The sequence below is a fragment of the Oryzias latipes genome, chromosome 21 (genome assembly GCF_002234675.1).
Source record: "Oryzias latipes chromosome 21, ASM223467v1".
Lineage (NCBI taxonomy): Eukaryota > Metazoa > Chordata > Actinopteri > Beloniformes > Adrianichthyidae > Oryzias > Oryzias latipes.
The window spans coordinates 4383534-4402998 of NC_019879.2; the positions used below are offsets into that span (position 1 = coordinate 4383534).

The following is a 19465-nucleotide window of genomic DNA, read 5'->3' on the forward strand; positions in this document are numbered from 1 at the left end:
AAAATACACTTTTGTTTTAAGTAAATTCTGACAAAGGAAATTCAAGCAATGTGGCAAATTTTAGAAAAGCTGGCTAAATCTGACAAAACTTTCAGCTGTAAACTTTATTTGCTGAAATTTTACAGCTGCTGCATACTTTAAAAAAAATCAGAATTTCTTAAACAGGTTTAATGTGTTTGCTCAATTCGTTTTTCTTAATCGTTAGTCATATGCAAAATCACTGCACATTAAAGAATTTACAGCCCTTTCTTCTTGTAGTTTTATAATGCATAGATAATAAAAACCTACAATTTTGAAAATTGAAAGTTAATGTATCACAGCAAACTGACCAAATAAGCTCTTTTCAGTAAAATATCAGGTTTCTGAAAACTATCCACGGTTCTTTGCACTCAGTATTTGGTAGAGGTCCTTTCACAAATACAGCATCACTGCAAGTTAACCTTTTATCCACTTTTCAGCTAACATGCTTGCATACAGCACTCTGAACCATTTGCTTGCTTAGCAATGACCTTTTGTGGCTTAGAGCAGCTATGAGGCTCAAAAAAGGTGTTTATTTACTGATTAGTTTGTAACTTTACGAGTTCCAATCTACATTTGACAATTCTGTATAAAAGTAATACATGTACTTTTTAATATGACTGTATGGGAAAATGTAACTTTTTAATCAAGCCGTTCAATTAGTTCAAGATGTATGCATTCAAACAGTTTGGACATAACTGAATGAACTGACATAATAATGTTGTTCGTGTGTATGGAAAACATTTATCTTATAAGACTATTTAAAAAAAAAAGCTTTTAATGTTTAATAGGAGATGGTGAAAGTGCAGATGAGCAGGGAAGGAGAATAGTACGGAGCCCCTAAAGGGCCATTGATGAAAAAAACTTTTAAGTAAAAAAATTTTTTTGAACTAAAAAAATAAAATAAACAACTAACTGGTGCGCACCCGTTAGTTTTTTGTTTTTGTTTTGTTTTTAAGTTAAAAAAAAAAATTTTACATTAATTTTTTTTCATCAATGGCCCTTAAGGTGCTCCGTAGAATAGTAATTAAGATATTCTGTCATGACTGGCTAGGCAGACCCAGATGCTGGAACCCGGAATGATGACAGGAGGTGAGTTATGGCAAGAAGTGGGTTTATTGATTCAGCTGGTGATGTAATCTTGGTACGGCAGGGAGGCGACGTGGCTGGAGGGAGTCCGGGGATCTGAACACCAGACGAGGACAGGAGGTACCGCCGGACCGTGGCGTAAGACGTGGCTTGATGTTCGACCAAAGGCTCCACTGAGAAGGTGAGTTTCAGGAGGGTTTCTGCTCGGCGAATCAGCTTTGCCGTCCACTCGTGGGAGTAGGTATTCCTGGAACAGGACAAGAGGTTCGTGAGACGAAGACGAGGGATTCTTAACATGAGACGAACAGAAGCCAGACTAAGCACCATTAGAGGCAACGAACTCGCGTTGAATACTGGTCCTGGAGCTCCTTATGAAGATCTGGCAGGCTGATGAGTAGAGTGGCAGCTGCGGTGAATTAGGCCAAGCAGAGGGGAGAGGGGGGAGTCTGACAGAGGCACCATGACATATTCAAACTGAAAGAAAATTCAAAGCAGAGAATGTCAAAACTCCTGCCTTTGGAAATGTGGGCAGGGAGGACTAAACACTTACCGTTTACTTTTTCCCCCAAATGCAAACCAAAAATTAACTTTATAAACCACAGCATACTTGTTTCAAATTCTATATCTTCATTTTTATTTCAAAGAATATTTGTGAGTTTGCTCCATTACAAAAGTATTTTTAAAATACTAGATCAAAGAATTTTTCCAGAAATATCTTAAATATACAGCATTATACATGTCTGAAGAATGGAGGGATAGAAGTTGCTTGCCGAAGTCGCATCTATGTTATTGCATTTCTATTGACAACCAAAAAAAACAAAAACAAGGCATTCAATGGCAAGTAGCTGTGACCAAAGCCAAGTTGCAACTTTAATCAATAATAAATCCAAGTATTTTACATCTAATATACAACGTACTTAATTAGAATGATAAATGCAAATATATAAACAAATCTGGTTAAAATGATAAATGGGTGAGCTACACCAATCCTGTTTTAATATCCCATCTTACAAAACAGCTCGTTTTCTGTGTCTTCAACATGTTTCTAAACATTTTTGTTTACATTTTACCAAAAAAGAACAATAATAAAGACGCAGTTTTGAAAATTATGCATGTATATAGATCTCTTTCTTTAAATACATAGATTATAAATCAAAATTGGAACTAAATCTGTGAAACTTTGCATCTTTAAACAAATGTGGAATTTACCAGCTTCCACCGGCTAGAAGAGTTTCCACACAAAGAATTCAGATGCTTTAACCGTTTGAAGATGCAGCATTTTGTCAGCCTCACACACGCACACACACACACCCACACACACAAAGACTGATAATCATTTACCCTAAAATGTACACAACCCGTTACTTTATCAAAGAAACTAAGATGGGAAGGTCTAACACACAAATATGGAAGAAACACAAACGCATACCGCACACGCTCTGACACACTTGACTTAAATATCTGAAATAAAACTACAACATGTAAAGCAGTGAGTGATGGACGCCTATTTCTGAGCCTATTACACCAGTATAACTCTTGCACATTCATACAGTATCTCAGCACCACACAATGCACAGAGTATTTGCAGTGATGGTTGAGGTACAAAAAAAAAAAAAAAAAAAAAAGGGAGCAATTAAGGTCATTGGAAGGTAAGAGCAATGTGATTTTACTTTGTTTTCCCCTTTTCCAGATGGAGTTTAGAAGGAGAATCAAGTCAGAAAAGGTGGAGATCACAATGATTCATGAGAAATAAGGGGAATCTGACCCATCAATGTGCACAAAAAAAAATGTTTTTTTTAAAATAAATCTTGGTATCGACTGATCCCCATCAGGGCTGTTTGCTCTGGATTTCATTCAAGCTAGTTGTACCTTTGAACATCTGATAGAAGACAGTTCAGGTGTGAATGGCTTATGTCCTGCAGGACTTAAACGACTATCTAGTGATGCCATGTGTTTGGTTTGTGTCCAGTGTTCAAAGCTCAGAACAACAAAGACTAAAAGCTGATGTCATCTTAATGATCATTGGGAAGAACATGACAACAAAAAAGATACGAGTAATTCAAATGCGGAATTCTTTTAAAAGAAATTTAGAAATACCACATCAATTCAACTGTAAATGAATCTAAATTTCAAAAATCAATGCTTAGTCCACATACTTGCTGATCCATGAAAACCAACTTTTCTCATTTGAAGGACAGAAGGAAACACCTGGAATCAGGTTTAAGCCCTGTGCACACAGTGGCACAGCAGACTATAGTGTTACAGACAAACGTGGATGATAAAAGTTCAGCATTGTGGTTTGTCCAGTTTGACAGAGAAATAAGGCCAAAGGGAATCATCCGACAATGTCATACAAGCTCTCAAAACCAAAACCACTAGCTGGTATAGATAAAGATGCAGGGAGAATGGCGGTCAGAGGTTTACAGCAGGGGTTGCTGATAATACGTCGCCTGCTGCTGCTGGGGGACCTGGTGAGGAGGCCCGACTACAGGATGGTTGACTGGAGGCATGTTAGAGTTTGGATAGGCCGACATATCCATGGCCACGCCTGCATGGTGTGCGTAAGGAGCTTGGTTCATGTACTGAGAGTTCATCCCACTGTTAGAAAGAACAAACACAAAGAGGAAAATTTGGGATAATGGTTAAATGGTTGAGTGGGACCTGGCTGCAGACGAGATGGCACCTGACTGACATCCTTGGCCACAAGTTTAAAACATACGTTAACCGCCAAAGTGTTCAAAACTGTAAAAAAAAAAAAAAACTTTTATTAAAGCTTTTTAAAAAGGGAAAACAAATGTACCGTAAATTCCGGACTACACAGCGCACCCGATTATTAGCCGCACCCACCCATTTTCACGCGTTTAACTAATTTTATACATACACAAGCCGCGTCGGGGTACAAGCCGCATGAATTAGGCAACATTGTCATCCTGGCGGATCACTTCCTGACTCTGAGTGTAAGTGTGATTTATTAGCACACAGTGGGTGGAGTCAGTTTTGCCTCAGGCTCATGTATTTGAGTCTATCTGCATCTGCCAAACAGTATGCACCTCTATTCTGTTCACAAGTTCCTCAGTTATGGTTTTTATTTAATTTATTTTTTTTAACTTATTGACAATCTAGGTATCATACATAAAATTACAAACAGTAACCATATAATCAACATTACATCCCTCAGTTATGATGAGGAAATTTACATCCGCGATCCCCCATTTCCCATGAGTCTTAGGGGCTAAAGGCGGGGCCAACGCCCGGCTCGCCATTCTGTTGTACGTGTTTAAGAATGAGCAAGTATCAGCAGTTCATGGAGGGGTGAACGGGAAAAGCTCTCCTTCCGCTTGTGTCGCGGCAGCGTTATGGGAGTAACAGGCCTGGTTAAAAAACACGCTAGTAAAATAAAGCGCGCGCCTCCTCGCGGCGGCGCGTGGGTCAGAAGTTTCCTTCCACAACAAACACTTGCTCCGCGGACGCCTCGAGTAAGCCCTGGCTGCAGCCTGCAGAATGGCTCGACGCCTCCGCGCTACCGCGCGCTCCTTGTCTCCCCTTCCTATCTACTCCGACACCTCTGGCCAGGGCGGCTTCAAGGAGGAGCGCTTCGTCCCCATTGCGCCGGTGAACGGAGCAAATCGTGTCTGTGCAGAGCAACGTTTTGTGTATGAGGGGCGGATGCGTTGTTACGTGTGGGAGCCTTCAGACTGCCATCGGCCCCGCAGCTCAATCAGCAGGAGAAGATGTCTCCAGCTCACACGCAGGCTGTGAGCGTTTCAATGCAAAACTCCGCTCAGTCCTTAATAACCGTTAAAACGATCACGTCAATTTGTGTTTCCAGTCGTGTCCCGAAAAAATAAAGGCTGATATTATTGCCACATATTTACGTGCAGCCAGCCGAGTCACTATGACTCAGAGGTAAATGCACTCCTGAGCATGCGCTGTTCTCTCCGTCACGCAGCTGACCGGCTTTTCCAAACCCGTTGGTGATTTTTTCACGCTGCTTTTAACGATTGCTTTTAACTTGAAAGCTTCATCATATTGTAGCGGCGATCACGTGCACGTTGGGTCTAATGGCACCAAAGGATTCTGGGATGCGGCTGGACATGCGTGTTTCGTTTTGTTGAACCATGACTGAAGTGTCTAAGACCTGAAGTGAGGTCCATGCTGTTTGGCTGCTCAGAGGTGTGTTGAAAAATAAATGACTCGTGTTTGATGTTAGAGAATTCAAACCATTCACAGTGTCCGAAAATACGTACACGGCGGCCGCCAATAAAATCCATAAATTAGCCGCGTCACTGAATAAGCCACACCGCTGTAAGCGCAGGAAAAAAGTAGCGGCTTGTAGTCCGGAAATTACGGTAACTGTTTGGGTTGCCAGTTAAAATAACGGGTTTTTTTGAGTGACATGAAGGGACGTAAAGTTCTGGCCAGTGATGTCTGCAGCCAGCTCCTCCTGATTTGATATGATTGAATTAGCCTCGACGTCAGTGGCGGATGGGCAGTCACTGACCTCATGTACATGGGCTGAGCAGCTGAGATGTTGGGGGGCAAGGACTGTAGAGGTCCAGGCTGGTCACTGTAGGGTTGTGCAGGAGGGGCCTGCTGCATTCCTGTAGTCATGTAGGGGGCACTAGGTGGTCCAATGTAACCCTGGGGGCGGGGGGACAAAAAAAAAAAAAGAACAAAGTTTGAGTTAATGCTTAAGGAATAATCATTCTATTTTCTTTGATTAAATGAGAAGAAAGACCAGTTAATTGATCTCTTAGCTAAGGACATAAACAGAATAGGGACAACCCATTATAAAAATGAAAAATACCCTTTATAGTTTAAGCTTTTACCGTTTGATTCAAATTTTTTTTTAAACTAAAGGTTATGATGATAAACTGCTAGTGATTTACACACTTTTGCAGTAGCTAAGCTATACAGAACTTCATCTAATAAACCAAGAGAAGGAAAATGAACTGCAAACCATCAGTCAGTAAGTAGAAAAAGTCACAATAATCGCCTTGAATCTAAGCACCAAACTAGAGCATCGTTGACCGTTTGGTATTTTGATCACAAACTCCAACCGAATCTCAAATTACACAGAATTGCACAAACGAAAAACCAGTAATAATATACTTCAACATCAATCAATAAATCAATTCAGTCCCATATACTGGACACATTTCTAAATGTCTGAGAAGAGATAAAAATACATGATTGATGTCAGAAACACAGCATCCACAAAGGGAAAAAACAATGTAAAAAACGTTTTAAAAAAAAAAAAATTAAGGGGTTGTTGAATAAATATTGAACCTAATTTTAAATAGGAGAAAAAAACATTTTTGTCCACTTTTGTGGATTTGTCGTGTGTGTTCACACAAATAGACCACATTGTCCTGTGTGTATGTATGGCTGAGCCAAAATCACAGACAGTTTTAAATGAGAAAAAAGTTCCCAACAAACCAACCGTCAAGTAAGAATACACAAACTTCAGTTATTGGTTTTATTGAACATTTATAGTCAATCTCGGTTGGAATCCACATTTAAATAATGCATGACCTCCACAGCCTCCATTGATTCAACACATGTGACCCGAGAGAAAAATATGGAGTTAATTCAGTCTCAGTAATCAGAAATGCACACAACCGGTTTCACAAATACACACGCACTGATTCACAAATGTAATTTTACGCAAACGTGCAATATTCATTTGGAAATGCAAACGTTGTGTTTCACAAATGCACACCCTGTGTTTCACACATGTACAATAAGTGTTTCTCACAAATGTGCACACTGTGTTTCACAAAAACACAATATATTTTTCAGAAATTCACAATCAATTTTTTAGAAATGCATAATAGATGCTTCACATAGATGCTTCAATCAAACTCATCAGCAAAGCTGCAAAAAGTCTAAGAAGCCATTTGATTGTCTGAAAGCGAGCACGCCTGCTTTGCTGATGAGTTTGATTGACAGATTCATCAGCCAATGGTGACAGTAGTTGACCAGCAGCGTGAAGGGAGTCTCAATATTCACCACAGAAAAATCTCTCACAAATGTGGGGAGATTCACAAATGAGAGCGGGTTTGGTAATGCACATTCTAAAATTTGCACAATATGTGAGTTCATATTACAAGTATACATAAAACTGATGTTTGTGAAGAATCTATTATGCATTTCTGAAAAATTGATTGTGAATTTCTGAAAAAATATATTGTGTTTTTGTGAAACACAGCGTGCACATTTGTGAGAAACACTTATTGTGGATGTGTGAAACATAACGTGTGCATTTCCAAATTAATATTGCACGTTTATGTAAAATTACATTTGTGAATCATTTCTGATTATTGAGACTGAATTAACTCCATAGAAAAAGGCCTCTGTACAACCCTGAGAATTGATATTTGATTGTTTTAAAGCTGAAATGCACATTAAAACACTTGAAGTATGACTTGCTGCCAAAAAACCTCAAAAACAAAACAACCCGAAATGCTCATCATTCTAACGGAATTGCTATTTCAATAAGTCAAGTTCAAGAGTTTATTTTGGTTTTAGGTAATTTTTTAATTCTTTTTCTTTTATGTCAAAGATTTGACAAAAATTTTAAAATAAACATTTCGTGTTGAATTGGATATTGAATCAAATCATGCAGATAGGTGTAATTTAATGTTTTATCATGTTTATCATTTATGTTTCACATCAGGACTTGGTTTCTTACACTTTTCATTTTACGTTTTTCCTCTCCAGTTCCATTAAATAATGACTTGATTTGGCTTCAACTCACAATGCTAAAGTTCCACTCAGATCATCTTTTGTAAAAGTGCCCCAGTGGTCTTTTAATTATTCTATTTTTAGCCAAAAAAAAAAAAAAACTCATTTTCTGCAGAGCGGCAGGAATTCACTCGATACTCGCCTCTGAGTTGTGGGCAGGACTGTGGTAGTAAGCTCGCCCCCACTTCCCGTCACCCATCTGTTTACACGCTCTCCTGCTAGCTTACAGCCCCTTTACAACCCCAACCTTACATTAGCAGTGCAACAAAAATGGTGATTATTATAGGAGCTATTCAGATGTACAGTTTAGATCCTGATTCCAGCTCAGACGAGGAAAACAAAGACGTCCATGGATCTGTCTCTCTGCAAGTGGAATGGAGCAGAGAAGGGGGCTTTTGGCCAGCCCAGCGTATTTTCTACATAACAAACATACTTGTCTGCTCCTGATTCACACCGATTTGAATGAGGAATTACTTAAGAAGGCAATTTTGAGCCCAATTGTCAAAAACACAATTTTCATCAGAGTGGGTTTTTAAGACGGCATGAGGGTCTGATCAAAAACATCCTTCGTGGACAATGTTCAAAAAGTATTAAGGGGCCCATGCCATTCAAAACAGTTTTTTTTTTTTAGCTTTTAAGAATATCTTTGGGAAAAGAAACCCAAAAGCTGTATTTTGATCTGTTCACATATTTCTGAGCATTCCTCTAAAAAAACCTGCTCTCTGAGCACCAGCCCCCACCAACAAATAAACCAGGGTTCTCACGAGCTGACGTCGGCCAGTGAGAACAGCCCCTTCCAGGAAGAGTCAGCGCCGCCCCCAGACTAACACCAGCACATGCCCACTTTTTTCCACGGAGCTAGAGGTGTTTGGCGAAAACTCTTTCCTTTTCTATGCACAATATGAACATCTACCTTAGCAAAAGGTCGAGACGCAGATAAGCTGCCGAGACAGGCATGACGTCATGAAATGGGCGACACCCCCCAAGGAGAGAAAGGCTGGGCCTCTGCAGCGAGTTAACCGGTTGTCCGAGACAACCAGATTTCATTTTGGTATTTTTCGATTATTTTTCCAAGTTTCAAGGGTTAGTTTTTGGCAACCTCTGAATTGAGACGTATGCAGCAAATTCCTTCCACTGACAAACGAAGTGCGTGCATGCTAGCGAATCCTTTCTGTTTCTACATGCGCAATTTTCAATAAAGATTATTCAAATGAAGGTGTCGAACAACAGTCCCTGGCGCGACTCCAAAACACGCAAAAAGATTTAAAACACAATCATAAAACACTATAACTTTCACTCATAACAGAACAGACTAACATGAGCTGAAAAAAAACTTTCCATGGGATTGATGAGATATTTTAAATTTTTACATCAGTCTTTGTATTTTATATTCTTTAAGCAACACTGATCAAAACCAAAGAAAAAAAAGAACCAATTTATTTAAATCTATGTAAAGATACTAGTTATAAAGATATTAGTTTCAGGTTTTTGGCAATACTTTGTGTAACCAGATGCTTCAATATTTAGTAAAATGTTTGTTTTTAATATTTAAAGAGTGTTTTAAATGTCCATCATAAGAGGCAGTTGATATTAGATGTATAGAAGAAATAAAGATGTAAGTATTGACATCTGAGTTGGTTTCGTTGCTATTGAATATTGGTATCCAAGGACAATCAAAAATTGGGGAGGACAACTAAGTTTACTTGCCAAGACAACCATTTTTTTCCCGTATTTCTCGAGTCGTCTAACTTTTGGGTTGGAAAAGAACTCAAATTCAAATAAAAGTTTTTATTTTAAATCAGGGTTTTTTTGTGTGTGCCAAAAATAAATTATATTATCATATCCATAGATATTGTTAACTATAAAAGGTTTAAGAATAGCACGATATAGGGCCTTTAAATATAGGCAGCTTAAAGGGAACATGTAGGTTTTTGTTCTGACCTGCATGGACATAGAAGAGCCAGCTGAAGCATACTGCGCCTGCATCTTGGGGTAGGTTGAATAGAAAGGAGCTTCGTTCATGAGTTTGTTGTAAAGTTCCAGAGCCTCCAGAACTTTCACATTCAGTTCTGACAACTCTGAGTGACTCCTGGAACAAAAACAAATATTTATTGAGCAGCAGTTCATATTTCAACTGGGATATTGTTACCAAAGCCACATCGGAAAAAAAAAAAAACCTGTCAATCCCTTGAAGCTTCTCATCAATCAGTGGGTTCATCTGTTCACATGAAGCTGTTCAATCAAAAAACAACAGATGGGGGAAGAAAACAAAATTTAAGAGAAGGCAGAAAAGCGTTACCAGTCAAACACAATGTGAGGAAATATAAGAATATACCTTCCAGCTGGAGCAGCTCTGCGGAGTCAGGAGTCGGATCAGCAGGATCTGCATTCCGTAGCAGTGCCAGGGTTCTGTCCATCTTCAACTGCAAACAAAGAAAAAAAACCCACAGAGATTTGAGATAGTAATATAGTTTGAGAGAAGTAAATGAGACGCTTCAGAGGAACCAGATACCTCATCAATATAAACAGGCTCCGGCTCTACTTTGACATCATGATTTGTTTCCTCGGGAATGACTGTATTTTCAACAAAAGCAACTGTGAAGGAATCAGATTTAGATTTTAGTGACAGCCCACTGTCGGGTGTGTGTGTGTGTGTGTGTTTCCATGCATGCTGCTAAATCGACTACAGGTGTGGCAGTCAGCAGTCAGCTGAAAAAGCTTACCTGGCTCTGGCTCCGCATTCAGATTCGTTGAAACAAAGTTGGATGGGAAAAGACCAACTCCCTTGTGGTTCTCTCCTTTCCACCAGTTTGGATCACTGTAAATCAAATCAAATCAACCTTTATTTGTGTAGCACTTTTACAACAACACATGTCACTCAAAGTGCTGTGCATAAAATACAATAAAATTTAAAAACAAGATGACAAGACAAACAGTGCCGACACCCCCCCCCACCCCCCAAACACACACAGACACAAAAGGTTAAGAACCTGACACCTGGCAAAGATTGCGTTTGCCCAAGCGGATGCAACTGAACCAAGAACACAGTTTGACCGTTTAATTTTTGTCACGGTGGCAGCAGCAACAAGGAACCCGAAACAGTTTGATTTATGTCAAGTGTTTAGTTGACTAATGAGACATTGGATTAGATGTGTACAACAACTAGCACTTTTAACTAATAAATACATTTGAGGAAAATTAGATCTAGCGCCTTTGCTTGTAATCGTTTTAAGTTATATTTAATCAAATGTAACAGTCTATATTTATGCAGATTTAGTTACAACAAGGTGTTTATATTCCTTTTTAATTTTTAAAATGTGAGGTCAGTGTATTTGCTATTTCCATCTTTACACGGTTATACGGTAAAGAATTACCTGTCATCCAAAATGATAATGAGTTCTCCAGCTTTGAAGGTCATTTCGTTATCTTCAGCTGCTTCGAAGTCGTAAAGTGCTCGCACCTTCCGGACCTCCTGCCCTCCACCACCATTAGAGTAGCTCGGTGGGTCAGAGGTTAGAGGTCGTGTCTCTGCTTGTTGCTTCTGCTCCTGCAGGGACAGCTCGATGGCTGGGTGGGTTAATTCAAAGAAAGGTAAAACAAAACAAAAAAGTTAACATATAAATTCACACACACTCATTGGATACATGTTTTCAAACTGTTGTCTTTTTTTAATTCGATGAATTAGACTGACATCAATGATAATGGAGCAACAGAGGAAATCTGGCATCCAGCTATACCTTTGGCAAGGTCGTCATCGTCTGATGGTTTGCTTACAGCCGGTGTGCTGACCTTTGTGGTGGAGCCCTGTGGTCAAAGACAGAAAGGTAAGGTCGCACATTTGAGTGGGTGCCTAAACACGCAGGTCAAAAACAAAGACCCAAAGCCCCCCCGAGTAGCACACAGAGTTCAGAGCTTTGCCACTGACACTCATACACGTAGATGGTAATACAACTGCTATAAGAAAAAACAGCTAAAGTTTGTAGGATTTTATTTCGGTTATTGTTAAATAGATGTTTGGCAGAGTCTTTTCTTCTTTGTGCAAGCCCTCAAATCAGAACAGCAAGAAGCAATTCAAAATCTTATCCCAAACCTGAAAGCACTTTTACAGCCTCTGCTGAGTGTGGCTGAATTCAAAAGGGAAAAATATCAGTCCTCAACTGACATTTATCTTCAGAAAAGAGGACGGGTCAAAGTAAATGCTGCGACAGCTTGAGTTCCCACTGCCTCCTGCTATTTGCTTATGAGAAGATGCCCGTTAAATGTCATCCCCGCTGCTTCGTGTGTCACCAGCCCTAGAGTGAGGCAAATCCGCTTACCCTTTCTCACAACACATAGTGCAGAACATTACAACAAGCATATGATGCACAGCTGGTGGCAAAACAATGAAAAATACTTCAAATGATTTGTACAGCACAAAGACACTTATTGAAGACCCAGTCTGATAAAAACATATGATTTTGGTGTTAATGAATATGTTCTTGTAGCATTTTTATGATGATGGCAGACATATATTAAGAAAATTAAACTTAAAATCGCATTTCTGACTATTTATACATTTCTCTGGCTTAAAACTGTACAGCTGGATAGCTACAATATTGCTCGCCACTTTTGTTGCACCGGCAATGTTAGGTTGGGGCTGAGAGGCTGTAAGTTAGCCGGAGAGAGTAAGCAGATGGGTGATGGGAAGTGGGGGCAGGGTTATTTCGCGCCAACAATCTTCAAGCAAACCTCAGAGGTGAATTTCTAATGAACTCTTGCGGCTCTGCAGAAACTGTCATTTTGGCAAACAAGGACATTATCATAACTAAAAGACAACTGGAGAAGCTTTTAAAACAGATCAAAGGATGATTGGAGCGGGCCTTTAACTCTTTTTTCTACAGGGCAGCAACACAGATGACGCATATGTGGGCCGGTTGCTTCAAAACAATCTTAAGAGTAAAGTCCACAAACACTCGTGACGAATATCCAGTTACCTAACCAATTAGGAAAGAAATAAAAAGGTACAAACAAAAGCTAGAGGACGATTTATTGTGACACTAAAATACATCCCAGGATTTTTACGAACATATTTTGAATATAATTTAAAGTAAAGTTTGCGTTTGCCTAATAGCTTCTAAAGCTTTCATTAAATTCAGTCCAGACCTTTAGGCAGTGACAGAAGGAGCAATTAATGCATCAATATTTCTGAGGTCCACACTCATTTATTAGGAGTTGAAAACCATCTAAAGCAGGGGTGGGCAAACTGCGGCCCGCCTTCATGTTTGGTCCGGCCCACTGAACAATATCAGAGAACCATGTTTATTTATTTTTATCTGGCAACACGATCAAGACGCGCATAGAACGTGACATTTTATTCCCCCCCTTTTGCAGTCTGTGCTCCAACCTGAAACCCTCTAAAATCTGTCAAACAGAACAGAGACAGTCTTCCCTTTCTACGTCGTAGTTCATCTTTCCCGGTTTTAATCGTTCTTTTAGAGCGATTATGCTGCTGTTTTTTAAAACAGCGCATCCTGTTCTGTGTCCTGATTGGCTGGAGACCCTGTCAATCAATCTCCTCCGTGTGTCTCCTGTACAGAAACGTGGAGCTCTTCAGATCAGAAATCTGGGATCGATCAGATCTTTGTTTTCATTCTAAGATCCTGGACTTAATTTCTATGAAGGTTTGAGAATTGAAACAAGAGAAAAGGGTGAAAATGTTCTGTCTGAGAAAAGTGTATACTCTGTGGATTTCACTGATCACGGGTTATTTTTAGAACGTAACTCCTGCAACAAACAACGGAACTCTGTACTGGTGAAAAGGTAACACAGATATATGCGTAGCTGCAGCAGAAGACATAGAAATGTGCTTTTTTCATTATTACTGGACGCCAAACAGACGTGCAGGACACAGCTGTTCAGTTTCAGCGCAAACTGTGAGACGTGTGAGGAGCTGCAGCCATCAACATCTCAGCGGGAAAATGACGGCAGAGGATCCACTGGATCCATCCAGAGGATCCATTGGTTTTTCTTTTTAATGCATCAGTATATTTTTTCCTGACTTTTTGTCTTTGAAAATCACAGTTATTTGGTCTTTTTTTATTTCATAAATAGTGTTATTTATTTTATTAAAAGGATCATGATTTAAGAAAACTTTAGTTTAGGGCTTTACAATAAAAGAAAGATAAAAGAAGTTAAGAGTTTTAAAGAAACAGAGTTATTGTTTGGGGCCCCGCTTTGGCATCCATGTGGTGTTGGAAGATTTGTTGTTTTTTATTCTTCCTATTATTCAAACACCACATGAACGCAGCATTTCTCTTAAGTTTTACACGAGGTACATCAAGCCGTTGGTGCAATTGGCTCTAAAATGAGAACGCAGTTTTTAAAATATAATTTCCAATCCAAATGTTTTCATCCAGATTCCATGTTATTTCTTTGTCACTCCACGCATCTGCTCCTGGTCCGGCCCTTCTATCCAATTTGAGAACCCCGTGTGGCCCGCCAGTCAAAAAAATTGCCCACCCCTGATCTAAAGAAACAACTGCGAATATATTTTAGCTCCTTGTACTAAAAATATATGACGCTACCATTGCACGAAGCCAAGTCTGAATTTAGAGGAAAAGACTGGCTTGAGAGGGGCTACTTGGAGGATTTCTCCCTTCAGCTAAAACACAAAATGACAGTAGAACATTAAAACAAAAATCTGCATCACAGCTGAGTCTCAGTGTGGTGTACTGTAAATATACCAGAAACTTTATAAAAGCCACCCTCATGTTTAAGTGGGACTATAGCCTGACCTCTTTCACATAAAGGAGGATGTAAAACCTTTGGAGCAAAAGCTCATTGTTTGAATGAGTCCAACACACCTGTGATGACGCGGTGGGGAAGGTGATACCCTCTTCTTTGAGGGACTTTATAGTAGCACTAATCAGGCTGAGCTGCGGATCCTTCTGAAAGTCCTCTGCCCACTCTACCATCAGGGCCTTCAACCTTTCGCAGACTTTAGGATGGGCCTGCAGTGGACAGAAAACACAAATATATCACACCCAGAAGGAAATCATCATTTTTCTTTCAAAGCAGAGTTCCAAAACAGTTCAAAGTTTTAAAGACGTTTAAAAAAATTAAACACATCTACTTTTTATTTAATCTTTTAAGACGTTTAAGGGCCAACATGACTGTTGATTCTATTATAAAGGAATAAATAAAAGATAAATAGCACATAAATTTTAATAAAAATAGGAGAAAAAAGGACTCACTCTGCTTAAAACAGATCTCACTTCACTGGCAAAATCTCTTGAGCAAATTTCCAAATGAAATATTTTGCCACAGTTTGAAACACAAGCGCCGAGCAACTGTGAGGGAAAAGACAACATTTCAGTGTTTTCTACTACACAGGACATCTGCATTACAGTCTCATTTAAAAACAGGTTTTCCCGTACAAAGAAAGTATTTTTTCAGTTCAAATTAGATTTAAATGCTACTTGTCCTGCTGTTGTTTAAGTGTGTGAAAACAGATCTAAACCTAGAACCATTTTCCTCCTTACGACTAATATCCTTCAAGCTTACTGAATGTCTTTTGAATAGTCAACACTTGATTAGTTTGAATTAAAATCAGCAAAACTTGACCAAAAAAATGCATTATTGAAACTGTGGTTGAAGTTAGCCTATTTTTACAATTGGTGTTGTATTTTGGAAATATTGTATCACCTAAATATTAGTTTATAATTCCACAAATATGAAACTGTCACCCTGACTATCCCAAGTAAATCACACACACAAATATAACACATAAAATAATCCCACTTTTGAATTGTGTCGGTAATTTTCTTTTATTATTTAAAATTCATAACCAACTCACATTGAGGGCTTGCATGGCGACATGAGGCACTTTGTGGTTGACTCTCTTCATTATGGATTTTAAGCTGTCTTTTGCTCTATACCAGGGAAAAACAGGATTATATATATATATATATATATATATATATATACACACACAATTAATGCTATACACTTAAATATATGTGTACAGTTAGTTATTGAATAATTAGAAATTTTTAAACGCATACTTATTACAAAATAAACACAAATTCTTGCAGTTTACCCATTGGATGTCGTTCCAATCTTATCACAGATGTCCAGAATAAGCGCCCAGTCATCTGTTGTGTTGTTTTCATTGGTTGCTTTCTCTAAAAATGTGAAAAAACAACATGCAGTTGAGTGTTAGCAAATCATTACGGTTATCATCACTGCCACCTGCTTTCCAACCCAGTTATTTGAATAACAGAAGTCCTAACCGGCATTTTTCTTAAAGATAAGTGATCCCTGTGAACGAAAAAGTTTAAATATTTTAACAATTTACAGAGTAATTTCTACTTATTTCAGCAAACGGTTGAGTAGAAACGTAGTGGATCAGATCAAAAGTTCTTTTATAAAAGGTATACAACTTATTTATATTGTTTGAACAGCTGGAGAGCACCGGAATTTCGTTGTCACAAGTTTCTTGTGTAACAAGGATAATAAAAGGCTTTCTTATTCTGAAAATCTATTTAATGGTAGGCCAAGGAACAGTGTAGTGAAATAAATAAACTAAAGCTTAGTTAAGTCTATTTATTGTTATCTAAAATGCAAGCGGTTAGGAAATGTTTTTGTTTTGAAAGGAAAGTATAGTTTTTCCAGTTCGTCATTTCACCTATTCATGTATGATCCTGAGAATGAGGAAACTAAATAAATATAAAAACAATCTTCAAAAATCTTTAAGTTCTATAAACCCTCCAAGAGCAATACATTAGTTTTTCCTATATCAAAAATGTAATTCAAACTATGAAAAAGTGAATGATTATATCAACTTTTCAAGCCTTTATGTTTGCAGCTTTCTCATTGCTTATTCTGAAAAATATTGAATGTTCAGCAACTAAAAAGAACATTCAAGATAAAGTCACAATGCTGGACATTCTCAGCTAATAGAACGAGCTGTCCAGCAATGTTGAGTCAGAAATGTCTCAGACATTTTTCATCAAACAAAGAGAGTCACTTTAACCCAACACACAACCAGCCACTGTTCACAGAACATAGACAGTGTTGCTGAGAGGGATACAAATGGTGGATTTGAATAAAATTTGCAACCACATCCTCAATACATGCAGTAGATACCAAAAGTAAAGATTACAGACCTCTCTCGTTGTTTTAAATGGGAAAACTGGCAGAATTGGGGGCTGAAAAATAATACTTTTGCCAGCTATGATTTGACTTGTGAATTGTAAAAAATGATATCTTTTTGTATGTTTTTGTCTTGGAGATGTTTAAAAACAATCAATCTCTTAAAAACATCTAAAAAATTTGCTTGCTTAGTAACATCTCCCTCTCAAAAATCAACCATTTATACTTCCTAAAAGTTAAACATTTCTGAATATTGGGAGCTAGGCTGGAAACTGTGGAGGTTTATTAGATCCCTTTATTGTAAGGAGGCCCCTTAATATTTCAGTAACCAACAATGATTTCCCTCCTAAATCAACGTCGCCAGTAGGAGACGGTTAACTCCTTAATGTAAATTTAAATAAATGTTCATATAGCAGGCTTCCCAACTGTTACACAGTTACAATGCAATAAATTAAAAGGACATTTCTGGCAAAAAGAAAATGAAGGCACAGAAAGCTAGAACAGTTTATTATCAGTAATACATTTTTTCCTAATTTTAGACATTAGGAAAAACCTCATGGTTCTTTTTAACAGTAAAGTCAGCCTGACTATGAGTCACAGCTCTGTAGAACCATGTTTTCCTTCAGCTCTTACAAGTGAAACTACCGGTAACACTATGATGGACTGTTGGATACTAAACAAACAGCTGTAGAATCTTTGCTTAAAATAACACCAAATGACAAAAGGTGACCAAAACAAAGGCAATAGCAGGCACTAAAATAATACAGATACATATGAGAAGTTAGGCCAAGCTTGAGTCCATCCTTGGATGGGATTCCATAAGCATGATGCTTCAGCCCAGTCCCCTTTGGTTAATGTTGATTATTGTAACAACCAATCAAATACACTTCAAACTTAATTAAATGCAGTTTATTATTTGACAAAATAGGTGGTCCTCCGCCCTGCAACAGACTGGCGACCTGTCCAGGATGTACACCGTCTTCGTAGATTGTATCTAAGAGGCCTAGATAAAATCTATTAGTCTGGTTATTTGACTTTTAATGTAACAATAATAGAACTCCAGAGTTTCGGTGTATTTCAGACCTAATTGGACCATGTTATATGCAGATAAAATGAAATATTGATACATAGTGAAATGAAATTAAATATAATTCTATTTCAGAATCAGCTAAGATGACAGTGATCATTTTAAGGCTTAAATAAAACTGTGTGGACCCCTCACTATGACTATGCTGTTTGAAAAACATTGCAAGCTGTTAAAAGGCACTAAAAGGAAAAAAAACACGTTCTGAAATGACCCTAAATACATTCAAAGAGGCAAATACGTGAAAAGTAAATTGCTTAATATAAATGCACAGAAAAGCTGAGCAAGATTAGCATTACATTTAAACTTCTAAACTAAGTGTTAATTAAATTCATTCGAAGATGATTTCGTCCCTTTTTGTAATTTAAGACTATGGCCAGAGAGTAAAATAATATTAAATAAATCTAGAATAAATGTCGTTAGATGTTTAATATCAGAGGAAAGTCTTGCAATAGAAGAACTTCGGGAGGAGAGTTAGCAGACTGTCGACTCGAGTCAAAAAACAAAACCATAACGAATTTCTTTTTTAATGTTGCTGACAGCCAGTTAGTTTGTCTGCTACGTATTAGGAACGGAGTTCAGACGTCTGACACTACAATACAAAAACTGCCAACTCAAAAATATGAATAATAATAATAATAATAATAAATGCGTAACTCTTCGGCGAAGTATAGAAGCTAGGCTAGCGCTAGCTAAGAGTACAGTTGGCCCTCTCAGCTACGCTTATCCCTAAAAGCGGACAAAGAAATAACGTATCACTCACCGACATCTTGGTCAAAAGGATTTGGGGCGAAAAAAGGCATTCTAGCGAATTGAAAATGAAACAAAACCAATCTCCCAGAAAGAAAGAAAAAAGTTTGTTCGCCGACGAGACTAAACCTAAACAAAAAATATCGCTTCCTTATCCATGAAAGCAGCTTCCGGAAACTTAGGTGTCTCCCACAATGCCTGAGCAGGACTGGCCTAATTAGGGTTCCGGTAGCGGAAACAAAACAGTTATTTATACATCTTTTTTTATAATTACGTTTCAAAAAGTGCAGAGTAGTAGATTACCTAATGTAAAACAAACAAAAAACATAGTGTTTCCAACTTCAGCCCTTACCTCATCATCTCCCTGTCCTATGTGAGTTGCTGCCATCTAGTGGAAAAGATACGTTTTTTTTTGTTTTGTCTGTTTGCTTGCGAGTGAAACAAAATCAAAATTCACAACTCGTTAAAAATAGTAGCAGTAGCAGTATTAATATAAGGGTATGATTATTTTAAAATAATATTTTGTGAGGAGTAATGAAAAATTTGAACCGTTTCAAATTTCCTTTCTGAATTTTAGTAGCCCTCAAAAAGTTTAGTTAGGCAGGCAGGCAAGCAGGCAAGCAGGCAAGCAGGCAGGCAGGCAGG

The 19465-nt window shown here is 38.2% G+C and overlaps 1 protein-coding gene across 1 annotated transcript; it reads right to left on the minus strand.

The window, feature by feature from the left end:
- Positions 1-1869: 1869 nt before the first annotated feature.
- On the minus strand, positions 1870-19009 carry stam2 (signal transducing adaptor molecule 2). Its single transcript, XM_023950796.1, has 14 exons — positions 18834-19009; positions 15932-16016; positions 15689-15764; positions 15087-15182; positions 14697-14843; positions 11592-11658; positions 11229-11421; positions 10578-10672; positions 10367-10449; positions 10190-10277; positions 10032-10086; positions 9796-9943; positions 5609-5748; positions 1870-3705 (listed from the first exon to the last, which is right to left on the minus strand). Exons 1-14 carry the CDS (start codon positions 18871-18873, stop codon positions 3528-3530), a joined length of 1491 nt encoding a protein of 496 aa, XP_023806564.1. The 5' UTR covers positions 18874-19009; the 3' UTR covers positions 1870-3527.
- Between the last annotated feature and the right edge of the window lie 456 nt (positions 19010-19465).